This window comes from Podarcis melisellensis (genome assembly GCF_964234715.1).
Source record: "Podarcis melisellensis genome assembly, chromosome: 3".
In the NCBI taxonomy this organism is placed as follows: domain Eukaryota; kingdom Metazoa; phylum Chordata; class Lepidosauria; order Squamata; family Lacertidae; genus Podarcis; species Podarcis melisellensis.
In genome coordinates, this window is record NC_138530.1 from 21,475,771 (window position 1) to 21,495,242 (window position 19,472).

The 19,472-nt window shown below is 42.6% G+C and overlaps 1 protein-coding gene across 2 annotated transcripts in view; it reads right to left on the minus strand.

The window, feature by feature from the left end:
- The window catches only part of CAMKMT (calmodulin-lysine N-methyltransferase), a 232,689-nt gene that overhangs the window by 212,747 nt on the left and 470 nt on the right, over positions 1 to 19,472 (minus strand). The window contains exons 1-3 of one of the 2 annotated variants that reach the window (XM_081904357.1): positions 14,495 to 14,623; positions 11,056 to 11,231; positions 1,296 to 1,360 (exon numbers count right to left, since the gene is read on the minus strand). In XM_081904357.1, the coding sequence (XP_081760483.1) occupies positions 1,296 to 1,360; positions 11,056 to 11,231; positions 14,495 to 14,500 (247 nt within the window). In that variant the 5' untranslated portion in view covers positions 14,501 to 14,623. Of the gene's footprint in view, positions 1 to 1,295; positions 1,361 to 11,055; positions 11,232 to 14,494; positions 14,624 to 19,472 lie in introns of those variants that run through there. The other variant, XM_081904356.1, reaches the window with a different exon arrangement.

Sequence of the window (19,472 nt, forward strand, 5' to 3'; positions counted from 1 at the left end):
TTTTTTACTCTTTCTAAAATGTATTATCCACATAGCAACAGATCCATAACTGTTGCTGTACAGTGGCATTCCAACCCTGAGAAGGGAAGAGTTTGTCCCTCCACACCTCACCTTGGGAGAGACTCAAATTGGTCTCTCTTGGGGGACAGCTCACCCGGGCAGGGCTGTCCAATCAGAAGCCAATATTCTGTCCTCCAAGGTGTGGGGGCAATCATGTAACATGATTAGGAAGGAGACGTGAAATTAAACCAAGCCTAATTAAACATCAGTGGTCTAAAGCACTGAGCCTTGGGCTTGCCAATCAGAAGGTCGACAGTTCAAATCCCTGCGACGGGGTAAGCTCCCGTTGTTCTGTCCCAGCTCCTGCCAACCTAGCAGTTCAAAAGCACGTCAAAGTGCAAGTAAATAAATAAATAGGTACCGCTCTGGTGGGAAGGTAAATGGCATTTCCGTGCACTGCTCTGGTTTTGCTAGAAGCGGCTTAGTGATGCTGGCCACATGACCCGGAAAAACTTTCTGCAGACAAACGTCAGCTCCCTCGGCCAGTAAAGCAAGATGAGGACCGCAACCCCAGAGTTGTTCGCGACTGGATTTAACTGTCAGGGGTCCTTTAACTTTTTAATTAAACATAATGGATTATACCAACTCCTATTTTCTAGATATTAAATTATAATCAGATTTAGGGCTTTGTATCATATATAATGCATGCAATGCTTTTTTTCTGGGGGTACGCATGCCCCTAAACATTTGTGAATCTTTTGTCCATTTACTGTATTTATTTTTCCTAATTTGAACGATAAAATGGTGGTTTTCTTGAGTCAAAATGAGAGTACCCCTAAACATTGTTTTTAGGGGGGGGGAGCACTGATTGCACGTCACAGGAAGCTTACACAACAATCTGAAAGGCCACTTGCCAATTTCCATGTATAAAGCCAGGGGTCACATCTGAGAACAGCTCAGAAATTCGGAAATATTCACTGATGTCTCAAATTGCTGGTGGTGGTGGGGAACGTGATTTGAGAAGGCTACATAAATGCTTGCACAGACATTCCTAGGGGCTGCAGCATAAAAATGAACCTGAGTAACACAGAATAGCATGGTATTATTTTTACTGCAAAGCACTGTGGTATACCAGAGGCTAAGGGCATCGAATGGAGAATAGCCCACCTCTAATCAAACACATGACAAAAGTGGCACTGTGATGAGCATTGCAGGCAAATATGCTAGCATAAATGTTTTGCATCCAAGTGTAACTACATCATCGCCATCACCGTAAAGAAACATAAATTACTTACAAACATTTCCTGTGTTGTCAAAACTTGTCAGAACGTCTTCAACATTTAATAGTCCGCTGTTAAATCTAGGGGGAGAAATCATAATAATCAAACAAGCAGAATTATCCCTCAATCCTTGTTTTTTTAAAAAAAATAAAATAAAATGGTAACATCGCAGGTTTTCACAGCCTACATCCTTCATCAACATCTTTTAAAATGTCTCACCACTAGAGGGAGAAAAAGAAGACATTCAAAACCCTAATATACTGTGTTAAAATTATCACACGTTAACAAGAAAAATTTGTGAAAATATGAAGTTTTTATTGTTCAAAATCAGGGGTCAGCAAGGTTTATCTTGCCTGGGCCAGATTGGTCCCACAGAGATCCCTCCATGGGCCGGATCACATATGCGCCCGCAATTTTTGGCATCTGCGCAGAAGCGATTTTTTGCGCCACAGAAGCAAGTCCCCACAATGCGCTGCACTGTACCAGCTTAGCGCAGCGCGCGAGCAGGCAACTCAATTCAGGGGCGGCTTGTGGGCCGGTCAAACGACCTCCGTGGAATGCTTCTGGCCCATGGGCCTTAAGTTGCTGATCCCTGTTCAAAATTATAAATTTATTTGCAAGCACACAGAGGAAGATATTGATTCCTAAGCTTGCAAAAACAAGCATGCACTAAATCAGTTACAAAGGGAACCTGCAGCAAAATGCTGAGCGTATCCCTGATGTGCTTGCATTAGGCAAAGCCTGTGGCTGAGAGCTAAATGCTCACTCAACAGTTAGTTCTCAGAGAGCGTAGAGACCTTCTGCTGTAAAGGAGTGGCACCCAAGGGTGTCCATGTGAAGGGGACCTAATCCTTTTTGACAAGCTAAGGTTCTAGTTTTTTCAGGAGAGATGAAGAAGAGTTTGGATTTGATATCCCGCTTTATCACTACCCGAAGGAGTCTCAAAGCGGCTAACATTCTCCTTTCCCTTCCTCCCTCACAACACTCTGTGAGGTGAGTGGGGCTGAGAGACTTCAGAGAAGTGTGACTAGCCCAAGGTCACCCAGCAGCTGCATGTGGAGGAGCAGAGATGCGAACCTGGTTCCCCAGATTACGAGACTACCGCTCTTAACCACTACACCACACTGCGTGTACACACAAGGTAGGCCCTATCTCCCAGCTCTTCTGTCACTCATTGAGCCTTTCGTCCCCTCACTCTTGGCTCCCGCTTTCTCCATTCCTTGTAGCTTTCTGGTTCTTCTCCCTCTTGAGTTACCTTTTGTAACTCACCTCAACTAAAATCTAAGATTTCTCAGTTGATTTCTATGGATAGCTTTCTCTTCCATCTATGATAAGGTTACCAGATTTTTTTCAATGAATCCAGGGACACTTTTCAACTTCAATGGATTTTGTATGGGGACCGATTTGTAAATCCGGGGACTGTCCCTGGGAAACGGGGCCTTAATCTATGAGGACATTTAAAAGAGCTTCTCCATTTGAACCAAGAAATGGCCTAATCAGATGGCTCATTTTGAGGTTTTAGATCTATGTCTCTTTCTTCAGTTTTCTTTTGCTCAGTTTCTCAGTAATGGGACTCTATGGTTAAATGATGAATCCTGGTTTGTTCAGTCACTTTAATGAAATTAGGCGCAAAGGAACTCTGTGCAAACAGCCCATGCATAGCCTGTCTTATTAAACCTTGATTTTTGGCTTAGTGTTGCATCTGAGCACAGCCAATGCCTGTTCTGGATGTTCTAGGACACAAAATTCTTCCAACAGTCACTGGCAAAACAGAGAGACAAATTATCATGGCAGGATGTTGGCATTACATGATATAAATGCAAAAACCCACCAGAAAGACCCTCTGCAAGTGGCAAACGATGGCCAAAACTATGCACAGAGTGTTCTATGGATTAAAAGAATGTGCAGTGGAAAATGCTTTGATGTTAAAAAGGATGAAAGATTATAAAACAGAAAGTTCAAGAGTTTAAATGGAATTGGAAGCAACATTATTTTATGGTTTATCATCTTTCTTCACATGATGAAGGATCTTCACTTCTATTTCTTTGCAATATACATTTCTCCACACCAATATTGCCTAAAGGGTGCTGTTCATCAAAAAGGATATCCAGGGTCCTTTTGGGAAGGGTCGTGGCTCAGTGGTAAAATACATGCTCAGCGTGCAATAGGTCTAAAATTCAATCTCCGGTATCTCCAAGCAGAGCTAGGAAAGTAAACAGTTTGAAATCCTGTGATGATGAGGCCAGTTAGTACAGACAGACGTTATTGAGCTAAATGGACCAAAGGGCTGACTCAATCTGAAGCATCTTCCTGTGATCTTGTCCACAATTATACCAATATAACAGCTGATCCTATTTAAATCTCTTTATGAAATTCCAAAACACCTATCTCCACATTCTTTCTCATTTTGAAATACTCTTTGCCAAGGAATAGTCTTTCCGTTTTTTAAAAAATCAGCTCAATGTCCTGTGCAGACCAAGACCTCTTGGAAGCATGGCAGAGGAAGCAAACCTGAGTATATACCACTTAACCTCATTTACAGAAGATAAGATTGCCCTTATGGATTGAGAAGTGCAAGGGCTCCAGATGTATGCTATTGCCTGTCTGTGCACCTGATTTATTGGTCTTAATCTTCCCTCTCTCTCCACCCCTTCTCTTTTAGTTTCTGAACTGACACCTCAACATTCCATATTACCTGTATATTCAGGGGTCCCTGACAGATTGTTTGGAGGATTTATTATTTTCTTTTAACTTATGAACATATGGGTAGTTCGGTGTTCAGAGGATACAGAAACTGCTACCATATTTTCGGGTAAGCCCATTTTGTTTCCACAGCATTTTGCCGAGTTTGCTATTAGAAGTAAATTTCATTTGACTATATGTTGTTCTTATATTCAACTAATAAAATATTCAAAAAAGGAAAAAGAAGAAGTAAATTTCATTAAAAGATGTAAAAATGAGAAGCGGCAATCCTGATACATTAGTATACTAAAATCTGCGGTGTTCCAAGGTGCAATCAAAGCAAGGGCCAATATATATCATAACAAAATATATATCTCAACTCCTTCTATAAAGATAGAAAGGTATTTCCAACAAAGCAGCAATTTATTCTTGCATCACCGAGAGATAGGATGACATGAAATATGTGTCTCAGTCAATGAAAAACACATTCTTGACTTTTTACTTTTTTGCCATTCTTAGGACAAAATCAAGACTACACACTTAGCAATTCAACAGTCACCATAGAAACAATAGTTCTATACAAAAGGAGGATGTTCCAACCTTCATCTCTTTCAGAGACCTAGATGTCTGCTGATGAATAAGAAACCTGCACAACGCGACTCTTCCTGTGAATAGGGCACATAGCATTCAAGCTATGCAAGGTTATTTAATCCAAGCATGTCTTTCTGATGTTCAGGCCAAAAGACAGGCAAGGATTATTCTCAACGTATCTTAGGCTTTACAAACACAAAGACAGAAAAAAAAATGTGTTAACCCTAAGCACACTGATTCAGTAATACATAAAGCATTTTTTGTCAAGGTTACAATCCTATTCACACTTTCTTCAAATAAGTTCCAGTGAATCAATAGGGCTTATTTCTGAGTAGACATATTGAGGATTGCATTTTAAAGTAATTTTAGAACAGGTATGTAAATAAACAATACACATACTTCACTTCATTAAAAAAAAATCAATTTCTTTTTAGCAGAAATAAAAACCCCTGAATTCCCACTCCCATGGCTTCAGAATTTTTGGAAATCTGGCATCTCCACTACCAGTGCTGTAGGTCAATTATTCTATAACTCCAAGTACTTCATAGGAGGCCTAGCCAGCTATCCACAACTTTATGACCTTTCAGTAGCCTTTTCTATGTGTAAATATGTTCCTTTAAAAACCAAGTAAGAGTCTTGTGGCTTTGTTGTTGTTGTTTAGTCGTTTAGTCAAGTCCAACTCTTCGTGACCCCATGGACCAGAGCATGCCAGGCACTCCTGTCTTCCACTGCCTCCCGCAGTTTGGTCAAACTCATGCTGGTAGCTTTGAGAACACTATCCAACCATCTCGTCCTCTGTCACCCCCTTCTCTTTGTGCCCTCCATCTTTCCCAACATCAAGGTCTTTTCCAGGGAGTCTTCTCTTCTCATGAGGTGCCCAAAGTATTGGAGCCTCAGCTTCACGATCTGTCCTTCCAGTGAGCACTCAGGGCTGATTTCCTTAAGAATGGATAGGTTTGATCTTATTGCAGTCCATGGGACTCTCGAGTCTCCTCCAGCACCATAGCTAAAAAGCATCAATTCTTCAGCGATCAGCCTTCTTTATGGTCCAGCTCTCACTTCCATACATCACTACTGGGAAAAGCATAGCTTTAACTATACAAACCTATGTTGGCAAGGTGATGTCTCTGCTTTTTAAGATCCTGTCTAGAGAGAGTAATTGAAGAGTCCACCTTGGTTTTTCTTTTAGCTTCCCCTATATTACTGGTTATGTTTATTTGGATGGATTTGTTTTAATGTTTCACTGTTGCTCGTGTTTGGAATTGGTTATTATATTGTTTGCTGTACCCCACCTTGGCATCTGTATTGATGAAGTGCAGGTTAGAAAACCTTTTAATAACAAGAAACTCCTTCTAAAACCTCTTCCATAGGCACTTGAGTTATCACAATTCTCCAGAGCCATCAAGGGAAGAGACTACCACCATAAGTGCTGTGCTAATGTTTTTTCCCCAATATTTTAATTCATGAGCAAACATAGGAGAGTTGTCATAAGATAAGAGAAGGCCCTCTTATGGATTAGTAAGTGGTTAAAGAATAGGAAGAAGGAATGATAATACATTTCTCACAATGGAAGGGTATATCAATGTGGTCTTCCAAGGATCTGTATTGGAACTGTGAGACAGAACTGCAAGCGCCCTCCTTGAGTAGGGACCAGAAATAGCTCCAGTATCTCCAAATTGAAATTTGCTACCACTAGTCCTCCTGCCTCTAATCTCGGGGCAAGGCTGTTACCAAGGTTCTGAGTGTTTAATTTTAGTTATGGGGATGAGGAAGCAATTAACCTCCCTGTCCCTCTCAAGGGAACTGGCAGATTGCTTGCCTCATTCAGATATCCACTGACGTGTGCACAAAGTGTGAAGCCAAACAATATGGGCATGTGAGGGGAGAAATATCCCTTTGAGTCTGGCAGAAGCACACTCAAGAACCCCAACAGCTGATTTTAAAAGGTTTAAACAGGCAGGAAGAAAGAGGCATACTGGGGAGGGGGAAGGTTTGTCTATTAATCATAGTGAAGCTATTTACAAACAGGCTTCTGGTCCCCTTGCGGGCAGTGGTGGAGCTTCATGCTCCGGCACCAAGGGGCGGAGAGCAGGTGGGGGTGTGGTGCACTGCCCGCAGGGGTGTGGCACCCACCGCAGGCGGGTGGGCAGCTGCAATGGCACCCCACCGGGATTGTGCTGCCGGGGGCGGTGCGCTCCCCCCGCACTCCTCTTCCTCCGCCAGTGCTTGCAGGTAACGTAGTAGTACTGTTAGTTGGAAGGAAGTTAAGGAACAATGAACAAATGTTGGCTATAGTCCTGCTGTGAATCTTACATATGGCTAAAGCTTGATAATTTTCAGAATTTGGAACTTCTTATGACCTTGAGTGTATTAGTGTTTATAGCTAACTGAACATCTACTTTGGACTTGGTCTCAGACCTGCACATTTCTCAGTTCTAATGTTCAAGTCAGACATTTGGAAGGTCATGACAACCAGCATACAATAAAAGATGCCACTTGCCTTGCAAAACTATCTTTAAGCCTAGTGCAGCAACTCCAGCTTGGTTCATAGCATATCTGAATACACAAGTTGATCCATGTTGATAGCCCTTGAACTGATACAGCTTGCCCTTTAGACTTTTTGCCATGAGCCACAGACAACCTTGTGAACTTTCTATAGTATTTAGCCTTGTCAAGATAATTCCTGACAGCCTTAAGATGCTCAATGGGCTCTCTGCGAAACAATCCTGGGACATGGGAAAACTCAAAGCTGCCTTTATCAAGTTTCTCTGTAAAATCTGCTTTATCCTAGGGAACATTAGCATAAAGAACCATGCTCCAAACCTGGGAGTTATTACCACAAGGAACAGTTCTTCACTCGTAAGTTGTAAGAAAGATAGAACTGAGTACAGTGGAGCCTCGGGTTACGTTGCTTCCAGCTTACGTCATCCTCAGCTTGAGACTGGCAAAAACCCAGAAGTACCGGAACAGGTTAAGGGTTCACGGTGTTTGTGCATGCGCAGAAGCACTAATATAATAATAATAATAATTTATTATTTATACCCCACCCATCTGGCTGCGCTTCCCCAGCCACTCTGGGCGGCTTCCAACAGAACACTAAAATACAATAACCTATTAAACATTAAAAGCTTCCCTGAACAGGGCTGCCTTCAGATGTCTTCTAAAAGTATGGTAGTTATTTTTCTCCTTTCCACAGGGCGGGTGCCACTACCGAGAAGGCCCTGTGCCTGGTTCCCTGTAACTTGGCTTCTCGCAGCAAGGGAACCGCCAGAAGGCACTCGGTGCTGGACCTCAGTGTCCAGGCAGAACGATGGAGGTGGAGACGCTCCTTCATAGATGCTAAATCACACGGATGCGTGCACAGACGCAGCACTTTGGGTTGCGTCGGTTTTGGATTGTGGCGGGGTCTCCGGGATGGATCCCCACCATAACCCGAGGTTCCACTGTAATGTTAAAAGTGTGCAATATTAAAAACTAGCAACCGTGTACCCAGCGTTGCTCTGGTGGGGGAAGTGCACTTTTGAATCAGTTGCTAAAATTGGCAATTATGAAAGATTTGGTCTACCATCTTGATTCAAAATGGCATCCAACCATTCATAAACACAGACAAAGCAATCATGATTCAAAAAAGTGTGATGATCTCTCCAGAGGCACCCAAATCAGAAGTTTGACATCACCACACCAATTAGACAATAATATCTTCAGAGGCACCCAAACTGGAGCAGATTGGAATGGTTCAGTCTGCCATGTGGATTAAAAGTAGTGGTGGGTCCATTTACCACAATGCAGCAGCCATGGCAGCCAGATAAGCTACAGTAAAGGAGTAGGAGGCAGCAGGGCAGTAAAGGAGTAGGAGGCGGCAGGGCAGTAAAGGAGTAGGAGGCGGCAGGGCAGTAAAGGAGTAGGAGGCGGCAGGGCAGTAAAGGAGTAGGAGGCGGCAGGGCAGTAAAGGAGTAGGAGGCGGCAGGGCAGTAAAGGAGTAGGAGGCGGCAGGGCAGTAAAGGAGTAGGAGGCGGCAGGGCAGTAAAGGAGTAGGAGGCGGCAGGGCAGTAAAGGAGTAGGAGGCGGCAGGGCAGCTGGAGCCTGAACCACACTTAGGCAGGACACACTGCAGGCTATGATGTGAAAAGCAGGGACGGCAGAAGGGTGAGTCCAAGCAGACCTGGCACAGCAGCTAAGCACATGCAGCAGTGCTGCAGGAATTGTGCACCAAGGATTCATTTGTCCTGGCTGCAAGGGTCTGCTTCACCAATATGTTTCTTACAGGGTATGTGTTTGCAAAGCAGCACCCAGCAGGACTGATTTCTCCTGCTCGCTGCAGTGTGGTCAGGAGGTCCTTCTCCTCCCTCGCCCCTGACTATATAGGATTTTTTAAATCTTAATAAAAATTGAACTCTGAATCAATTCTGGGCTGCATCCAAATCAGGTACTCCCAGGTCAGATCAGGGCCCTAGATCAGGGTGTGTGTAAAGCTGTAAAATTACATTATCCATTTATAAATTTCAATAATTGGGAGGTTCTTCGAATTCCTGGGCAACTTCAGCTAATATTTAATAAGATGTACTTCAAATTAAACTTTATATGTGTATGTCCTTTTCCACTAAGAACTGGTGCCATTCAATGATTTCTCAGTTGTGTAAACTCAGTCAGATCCTCCTGAACAATACCTTCTAGGCAGGAAATATAAAACTCAGCATCCACAGCAGGCTTAATAAGGGGCTACAGGAAAAAAGTATAGCCTTCAGGTTGTTTAAGCTACTGCTGTCCTGCTATGAAGTACAAGCTTCAGAAGTGTGTGGAGTCAAATAAATGATAGAAAGAAAACTATAAATCTAACTTTGGTAACTCATTTATCAAGTGCTTTATCAGGACTGTCAAAATCTTGTACAGTAATAGTTCCTGCAGGGTTTTATAGCTGCTTTTTGCGAGCTGTTGCATCAGAAGTTTCAGTGGGATTCCACAGCATGCTCAAATTCTCCTTGCTGAGAACATCTCTCTGTTTGGCCATCAAATGTATTCTGACATTTTCCGATAGCCAGTTTACTATGAGAGAAAGCTGGATTATCGAAAAATATATTAATATAAAAAATGCCATGGAGACAAGATGAGGAGATGGATTGTAATCCTTATGGTAGTACCAAGAGTGGAACTAAAATGATTGCAGCAGACAAGTGTAACTAAACTCAGGTTGTCATTATACTGCTCAGAGGGATCCATTTCAGGTGAAAAAAATTATAAGTGGGCAAGGGTGATTTCTTCCATACCCCTTCCTCCAGCCACTATGGTCCCAACTAGACTCCAAGACCAGAAATGCGCCAGTTGGTAGAAATGCCATGTGGGAGAGATTGCAGGAGGTAGCATAAAGGCAAGAAGTTCAGCACTCCCACTGAGCATGCTGCTTTCCCCCTTGAAATTCTCCATCTGCTTCACCTGTGCTTGCATTTGATGGCACAGGTGTCCAGGCCTGGCCTTGTGAAGAAGGCCGTGGGGCATGGTGGCAAGACAGGTCAGATGCAGTAAGTATGCAACTTGCTCTGACAAATGATAGCAGTGGTCTGCTTCCAGTCTACCTCTCCAAGTCTCTATTCCTTTTGTGAGAACTGTATCCTTTAGGGCCAACCCTCTGGCCTGCAGACAGGCACTTCTGGGCTCCCTGGTATCCCACCTGGTGCACTCACTACATGATAAGGACAGCAAGTAGATTGGGAGGAAGGTGAAGGCACAGATCAAGATACCCAGTCTGGCTCCTTACTTAGCTAATGACTCTGCAGCCTCTGCAGTATTTTGGTCACTGTTGGACTCTGGGGACATGACACCAGGTCTGCCACCATCACATCTAGTTCCATCCTTAGGGCAAACACCATGTTGCATTTATACACTTGAACATGACCCCAATAGCTAGCTCCTTTACATTTGGGAGGAAGATTTGGTGCACAAAATTGGCAGGGGGTACATAGTATTCTCCCTTCCTGCCACATCTCTGCTCCAAACCACTCCCAAGTCACTTTCCCCTTTATAGTTCCAAATTCTCTCCTGCATAAACACAAAAATCAGCTCAAATATGTGTTTTGGGAGAATGCAACCAGTGCAAGAAGTTAGACAGCAAACCAGTGCAAGTAGATAAATAGGTACTGCTGTGGTGGGAAGGTACACATGTACCAGCAGTACCTATTTATCTACTTGCACTGGTATGCTTTCTGTCTTCTAAGTTGGCAGAAGCTGGGACAGAACAACGGGAGCTCACCCTGTCGTGTGGATGTGAACTGCCGACCTTCCGATCGGCAAGCCCATGAGGCTCGGTGGTTTAGACCACAGCAATGCATATTGAACAGGACAAAGCAAATTCAACTGAATACTGAAATTCATATACTGTAATGATATCATCAAATCTTAAGATGTGACTAAATTATTTAAACTACTAAAAAAGAAAATTGAAAGGGGAAAATCAAAAGTGACATGTGGCAGGCATAGACAGTACCTGCAAAAACAGAAGAATACTTACTTCAAGGATATACTGTATTCAGGATAATAGATGCTTTTGTACTGAAGCCAGGTTCCTTGGTCATCTTCTGCCACCCTTCTCTCCTCTTCTGTTACTGAGAAGAGACTGAATGAAGCAAATCTCCTTACTGATACTTGTGGAAGGTGAACATTCTTCAAGTGTTTTTTCTTCAGAACCTTTGGTTAAAAAAGAAGTCATGAAAATTTAACCACTTACAATATAGAGCTTTAATGCTCAAAAGCAATTATTCAAATTGAAAATGTCTCACACCGAGGTAATTGCAAGCTAGCAGCTATTGTTGACATCTTTATAACCATGAAAGTAATGTAATGCAATACACACTACAAGGACACAGGAATGTTGGAGCTGTGTGGGCGGGTGTGGGATAGGATGGCAACCCAAAACTAGAAGCGTGGGGAGCAAGTACAGGAGCGATGTAGGTAAGATGGCAATGACACAATGTCATCATGCTGAATTTGTCTTAAGTTAGTCAATCTAGATCAAGGATGGGGAACCTGTGGTCCTCCAGATTTTGTTGGATGCCCATCAGCCCCAACCAACATGACCAGGGATAGGAACAAAAGAAAAGCCCTGCTGGATAAGCTCAAAGGCCCATCTAGTCCAGCATTCTGTTTTCACAAAAGTTAACCAGATGCCTATGGGAAGCCCCCAAGGAGGACCACAGTACAAAAGCAGGATGGTGGAAGTTGGGAGCCCCACACCATCTGGAGGGCCATAGGTTCCCCAACCCTGATCTGATAACCAGGGCTACACAGTTTATGAAAAACATTCTCTCTTATTTGGTTAATAAGGACTTTGCATACCTCCTAAAAGTCAGTCTTCCAGCTAATTAAAAATCTGTTTCACATAATCTTTTTTTTTTTATGGCAGAAATGCCTAATCAAGTTTAACTCAAGTTCAATTAACGCCGCAATCCTATCCTCAAATTATGCTGGTTGGCCAAGAATAGGATTGCTACTAAACACTCTGCTTAAGCACAACACAGCTTACAATTTAATTGGTAGTGCTGTGTTGTGGCATGGTGACGTCCCGTTGTCTCTGCTGACTCCCTGTCGGGACCTCAGCCATTGGGAGATGCAAAGCCTCTCCTGAAGGAAGTTCAACCCCTTGGAGAATCAACTCGCAAGTGGACTATTGATACCAGTTATGTCCAGTGCCTAAGTCAAAGCCACTTACATCTGTAATCAATAAGTTGTGACCTAATTTGAACCAAAGAATGTTGTTACGTGTGGTCATTTAATTGTTGATGCCTGGGAAGCGGGGTGTTCACAGGGCCTGGGTGCGCAACTCAAAGTTATGCCTGCATTTGTGTTGCTTGGAGTTACACACACATAATCTGTGTGGAATAACTGGTAGTGCACCAATATTTGACCCTTTCTTCTGTGAAGCCTATAATCTCTGGGTCTGATGTGCAGGCGTCCTAACCACTGGACCATTATTCCTTCTTTGTCTAGCCCTGAAAAATATGACTAATGTGGTGGCAACATTGGGAGCAACACTGTTTGGTGGGTGGCAACAGAGTTATAAGGCATGCTATGAGTGGTTGGCATTTTTATATTGCCACTTTTCCTCCTATATTTGTACTTTTGACACTACTGCTGGGAGAGTTTAGGACCCAAATTAGTTATGTCAATCTAAATTCCAATATATTGACAGCCCTCTTAAATAGGCCATAGGGTTGCTCTGCCCATTGAGCAAAACTCTAGGATCAAATGAAATCTCTCATTATAAAGTTTTCAATTATCAACATTTCAGCAGGACACAGGGAAAAACAGGTTAACCATAACAGTAGCTATGTTATAAAAACTGATAGTATGGAAGTGCATTAACATTTTGTGTCTTTCAATCTCTTCAAAGCATTTGCAAACCTCATTTTTTCTACTGCCCTGTGGTATAAACCGTTTAGCTGTTTTAGAAACAAAGATGAAAAAGCAAAAGGTGACAAACCTGTTCAAGGCTGGCTAACATAAGGCTTTGAAAAGGTTGAGAGACAGTGTTCTCTGTTTACATGATGCCCTCTGAGTGAACTTCAAGGATCACTAACTTACCTTATACAGCCATTCTAAATGAATGCGCCCCAGGGACCCTTACAACAAGCACATTATCCAGAAAAGCAAATGAGAATGGTCACTAAGGAAACAGACAAGCACAAGAAATAAAGAAAGCTGATCCATAAAGCTATAACCTAAATTCTTGACTAGTTCCAACTGTAGAAAATGAATGGGAAGTATTTCATTTGATAGTATTGGGCGGTCATTAAAAAAAAAAAGAGCTACAGAAATACTGGCATTCTCCCAACTATTTGCATCCAAAATAAAGGTGGTGTTCAGTATCTAATGCATTTTCCTTTACATTCATTTGAATGAGTTCTGGCTTAATTTACCATTTTAAAACAAGTATTATTTTAATTCACCTGCAGACATGCCTTTTTTTTAAAATCCATTCTGAAATGTCAGAGTCCTGTGAAGAGTGAGGCATGCTTAAGCTTGCAGTGCCCAGTATAAAACTTATGACAAAGTATATAATATCATTGATTAATTGAAATATACGCAGACCACAAAAATCGTTTATGGATTCAAGTCATGTTTGCAAAAAGTGTTAAGCCATAAACTATGGTTTAGTAACGCTCCCATTTGTTTTTCCTTTCTTATGAGCCGGTAATCAAACTATGCAGTGGATAGCTTAACATGAAGTTCAAACAGCGGGATCGTGCTTTGTTCCATCTTAACAAATCACAACAGGCAACCAGCCCTAAACCATGGTTTGATTTTGGCTTAGCAACCGCGGTTTGTTAAAACCTAGCAACCCACAATCCCAGATCTGTGTGTCATATCTTTGTGATATGCTTAGCACCTCACACAAAGGGAGGTGCAAAGCAGGAGAGGTTGGGCTGTATGCAGCAACACACTGTTCAGGCACATAATTTATGGCTTTGCATTACATGCAAACACAGTCTTTGTGGCAAACATTGTGAGAATGGTAGAAGTGCCTATCTCATAGATTTATGGGGTAAAATCAAGCATATTAGTAGAGTGGAGTGGATAAATATGGAAGTGGGTATGATTACACGGACTGGAATAAAAGTCCAAGTCTGAGTGTGTATTTTCACAAAACATGCAGAGCTACCTTCACATCTAGAAGGAAGCTGTAGGAAAGAAAAATAAGTTAAGGGTGAAATGCTAGTAACTGCTGCTGACCACGACATCACTGAGCAAAATTATAGTACTGCATTCCTGCGGAGCCCTAAACTATCAAGCAGCAGCTATATAAAATCTATGTTTATGGGGTATGAACCAGTAAAAGCAAGAAATCTGCGTCATAACAAGCAGCGTATGGTTCAAAAGCTGGATGCCTGAAAGATACTCAAGCCACACACTGTAAACCTAGAAGATGCAGCAATGTGGGATATCGTTTTTACCTTCATCAACTTGACACATGATCCTTATTCACTGACAAGATTTGGTATCATCATTCTTATTGGAAGAAATGTTTTGCCATTATATGATCAAGATCAAAGTGATGAATGTATGAACCTCCAGGAGACACAACTTGCAGGGGTTAAGTAAATGTTCTTCAAAAATATCCATTATGTTATTTTCTGTTGAAAGAACCAAGAATGTGGTTCAAGGACTGTTCTGCACTTTTGTTGGTGTTCTATAATTTTTTTATCCACTTCAGCTCTCATTGCTAGGACACCCTGTTTCATTAATTTCATTTCAGTATTTATAGGCCACTTTTCAGGGCTAACCCTGTCAAGGCAGGCTCATAACAAATTAAAAGCTTAAATTACAAAATAAGAAGTGTGTTGGTAAGCAGCGTCATCGTAGAAATAACTGATCTGTGAATTGTGTTTATGTCAGGCATTCGTTTTTCATTGCTATACAATATTAGCACAATTTAAATGAAGCCCTTTCTTGTTTGTTGGTCTAGAAGTGGTCCAGAAAAGCAGTAAGCCACACAGAAGACTAGTCTCACAGATGAATGATTTCACCACACTATATTCTATAACTTTTCCCCCTTGGTTCAAGGACACAGAGTTGAAAGCCACACAGCTATATTTCAAAACTAAGAAGTCTGGTCCTTCTTGGCTGTTGTTTTCAGAAATACTCTGCTTAATCTTGGCCTCTCACCTTTTGTGTGTGGTGGCACAGTTTATGCTTCTTTTAAACTTATTTTCTGTTTACACATTTTATTGTTATGGTTTTTCATTTTGATTGTCCTAAGACTCTTTGGGAGTGAACAGCAGGAAAACAAATTACAGTAGTTAATATTTAATTAAATGCAATATTTTAATAGGTTATAATTCCTACTATTCTAACAAAGGCTTGCAGGCACTGGACTGCTTGCCCCTGGTGTAACTTCATGCATTTCTAAAATTCCTGTCCACAGGTATGCATCTGAATAGGATACATTCTTATAACTCTACTTTTGGAGAAACAGGTACTATTACCCACTGTGAGACATTCATTTTAAAGTGGTGTAATTATACTATTTAAGATTAATTGTGGTTATATATTTAAAAAGTAGTAAAAGTTAATTTGGTTAGTTACTCCCAGTATCCATCACAGGATTTAAGAAAGCTGTGGTAACTAGCATAAGGACTGATAAATGTAATTTTGATATTGGGCTTCTAATGAAACAGGAGCTTGCTACATTGTGACAGTTTAGCTCAGGTTGAATTCTGATAGGCTGAGTATAATCGGCTACTGCTCCAAAATGATGGGCCCGTTTGTCAATTTTGGACTCGCAGAAGGGAGTCATTAATCCCACAGGAACTTTTAATAAACGTGAGCATACATTTTAATCAACATAGGTTTTACTTTTGAATTGCAGCTGGTTCACATGTGCATATAGATAATTTGATTTCCTAGCACTTGAGAAATAGCAGATAAACTTTCCCATTGTGCTTGAAGCTTCATATCACCCAATGTCAACATAGTCTGTGACACTGGAATGATATATTAACTCATTAAATGATCCAAGTTATTTAACGTTGCAGCTCATGCTTCTGCAAATAAACCCTTACAATTAATAAAATGCAGAACCCAATTTAATAATAATAATAACAACAATAAAAATAATAAACCGCCCTTCGTCCATAGATCTCAGGGCAGTTCACAACATCAAAAATACAATTTAAGTAACACTTGCACAAACAGTGTTTATTCTTTTGACCATAACCGCTTAAGAAGGTTGAAGGATATCTAATATTGTACAACACTCTTTATTAACTGATAAGACTTTCCTCACAGAAACTTACATACTTCTTGAAACTTCTTAATAACATCTTGCCTAAAAGCTCACATTTCACTACAGTGACATATAAATTTGCCAATTCTTAAACTTTGTGCTACAGAGTATTTAAGGTTCTTTTTCAGGCACTTAGGAGAACGCAAGGAGAGCCTGTGGATCAGGCCAATGGCCCATCTTAGTCCAGCATCCTGTTCTCACAGTGCCTGACCAAATTCCTGTGGGAAATCCCCAAGCAGGACCCAAGCAGAAGAGCACTCTGCCCTCCTGTGGTTTCTAGCACCTGGTATTCAGAAGCTTTTTTGCCTCTGACCATGGAGAAAGAGCACAGCAATCATGGCTAGTTGCTGCTGATAGTCTTCTTCTCCATGAATTTCTCTAATCCTTTGTGACCATTGCTGCTTCTTGTTTAACTATGTGTTGTGTAAGGAAGTACTTTCTTTTATTTGTCCTCAATCTTCCAACATTCAGCGCCATTGGATGTCCACGAGTTCTAGTGGTATGAGAGAGATAAAAAGCTAAAGGGAACCCTGACCATTAGGTCCAGTCGTGACCGACTCTGGGGTTGCGCGCTCATCTCGCTCTATAGGCCGAGGGAGCCGGTGTTTGTCCGCAGACAGCTTCCGGGTCATGTGGCCAGCATGACTAAGCTGCTTCTGGTGAACCAGAGCAGCACACAGAAACACCGTTTACCTTCCCGCCGGAGCGGTCCCTATTTATCTACTTGCACATGACGTGTTTTCGAACTGCTAGGTTGGCAGGAGCAGGGACCGAGCAACGGGAGCTCACCCCGTCACGGGGATTCGAACCACCAACCTTCTGATCGGCAAGTCCTAGGCTCTGTGGTTTAACCCACAGCGCCGCCCGCGTCCCTACGAGAGAGATAGAAAGAAACATTTCTCTATCCTCCTCTTAGTCGACTTTTCTCTAAACTAAAGGTAAAGGTAAAGGGACCCCTGACCATTAGGTTCAGTCGTGGCCAACAATGGGGTTGTGGCGTTCATCTCGCTTTATTGCCCAAGGAGGCGGTGTACAGCTTCCGGGTCATGTGGCCAGCATGATTAAGCCACTTCTGGCGAACCAGAGCAGTGCACGGAAACGCCGTTTACCTTCCCGCTGGAGCTGTACCTATTTATCTACTTCCACTTTGACGTACTTTCGAACTGCTAGGTTGGCAGGAGCAACGGGAGCTCACCCCGTCCCGGGGATTCAAACCACCGACCTGATCGGCAAGTCCTAGGCTCTGTGGTTTAACCCACAGTGCCACCCACGTCCCATTTCTCTAAACTAAAAAGTCCCAAATGCTGCAAACTTTCTGCATAGGGGAGTTGCTCCATCCTCCTTGATAATTTAAGTTGCCCTTTTCTGAACATTTCCCAATTATACAGTATCCTTTCTGAGCGGATGCAACCACACAGCGCTTCAGGAGACATGATGCTGACAGTGGTGCAAAGGTTCTCCACACAATGTACCTTTACGAGTGGCTCCCACACATTGTGGCAGCCATGGGGAGCAGCTGTGCCCTGCAACTATAACAGGGATCAGCTTCGAAGGGCGGTATTTTGACTGACAAAAGGCTCAGTGCCACAGATCATTTGCACACACAAAAATACACCGCATTTCCCACTTATTTACTTAGAATATTGTTACCCACTTTTCATTGTTACTGCAATATCAGAACGGGCCACAGAAAAGCCAAACAGAGATATAGAATAAAATCCAACAATAAAATTGACACACTGCTCATTAAAAGCAACTTAAACACAGTAACAGCAATTTCAGCACTCATATTCACTGAACTCTCTACAGCTCACTGAAGAGTGGGAAGCGGTTGATCTTTTAACTACTCTCTTGCCTAGCAACATGGGTGAGTAAACCAGAAAAGCAATACACTACGCTAAAATGTTAGAGAACGGGTGTTCTGGACAGCCAACGCGATTTAGTAGTTAGAACAGCTTTTTTGCATATGCTGGCTGGGACTGATGGGATTTGTATTCCAAAATATCTGGAGGGAAGCAGGTTGGAATGGGCAAGGTTAGTTAGAGAATGGGTAGGCAAACTATAAGGCCCGGGGGCCAGATCCAGCCCAATCACCTTCTAAATCCGGCCTGCAGACCGGGAATCAGCGTGTTTTTACATGAGTAGAATGTACGCTTTTATTTAAAATGCATCTCTGGGTTATTTGTGGGGCATAGGAATTCATTCATTTTTTTCCTTCAAAATATAGTCCGGACCCCGCACAAGGTCTGAGGGACAGTGGACCAGCCCCCTGCTGAAAAAGTTTGCAGACCCCTGAGTTAGAGGGTTACATCAGGCCTGGGAAGATTTGAGACAAGAGTCACCATTCAGCTATGAATGGGCAACCTTGAGTCCAATACTCTCCTTCAACCTAACCTACTTCACAGGGTTGTTGCAAGGATAGAAATGTTGACTAGAACCACGGACATCCACCTGGAGCGCCTTGAAGGGTGGGATAAAAAATTAAAATAAATGATATTACTAACAGAAACAGCAAGGGGGGGAGGTATATTGGACTTTGGTTCATTCACAACCTCAAGAGCAGGGAGGGCACTTTGGGCAAGTTGCAGGCATGGCCAAACTTGGCCCGCCAGATGTTTTGGGACTACAACTCCCATCATCCCTAGCTAACAAGACCAGTGGTAAGCGATGATGGGAACTGTAGTCCCAAAATATCTGGCGGGCCAAGTTTGGCCATGCCTGGTAGAGCATGGTGCTGATAATTGCCAAGATTGCAGGTTCGATCCCCGTATGGGACAGCTGCATTGCAGGGGGTTGGACTAGATCAGTGGTTCCCAACCTTTTTTTTTGGCCATGCCCCACCTAAGCTTCTCTAAAATTCTGATTCCGCCCCCCCCCCCCCACACATATAATTCTTATTATTCAAAAAGTGAACTATTTACGTGAAGGAAGCCTATAAGGCCACCATTCACTGTTAATAACTCATTCTCGAATTGCCCCCCTTGAAAATCAAATTGCCCCCCCCACCTGTGGGGCGTGTGCCCCACGTTGGGAACCACGGGACTACACGGTCCTCCTCGGGGTCCCTTCCAACTTTGCGTGAAGTCATGCCCTTCTCTCATTTCCCCACCACCACCCCCGTCCCTGAAATGGGGCTCTCCTCGCGG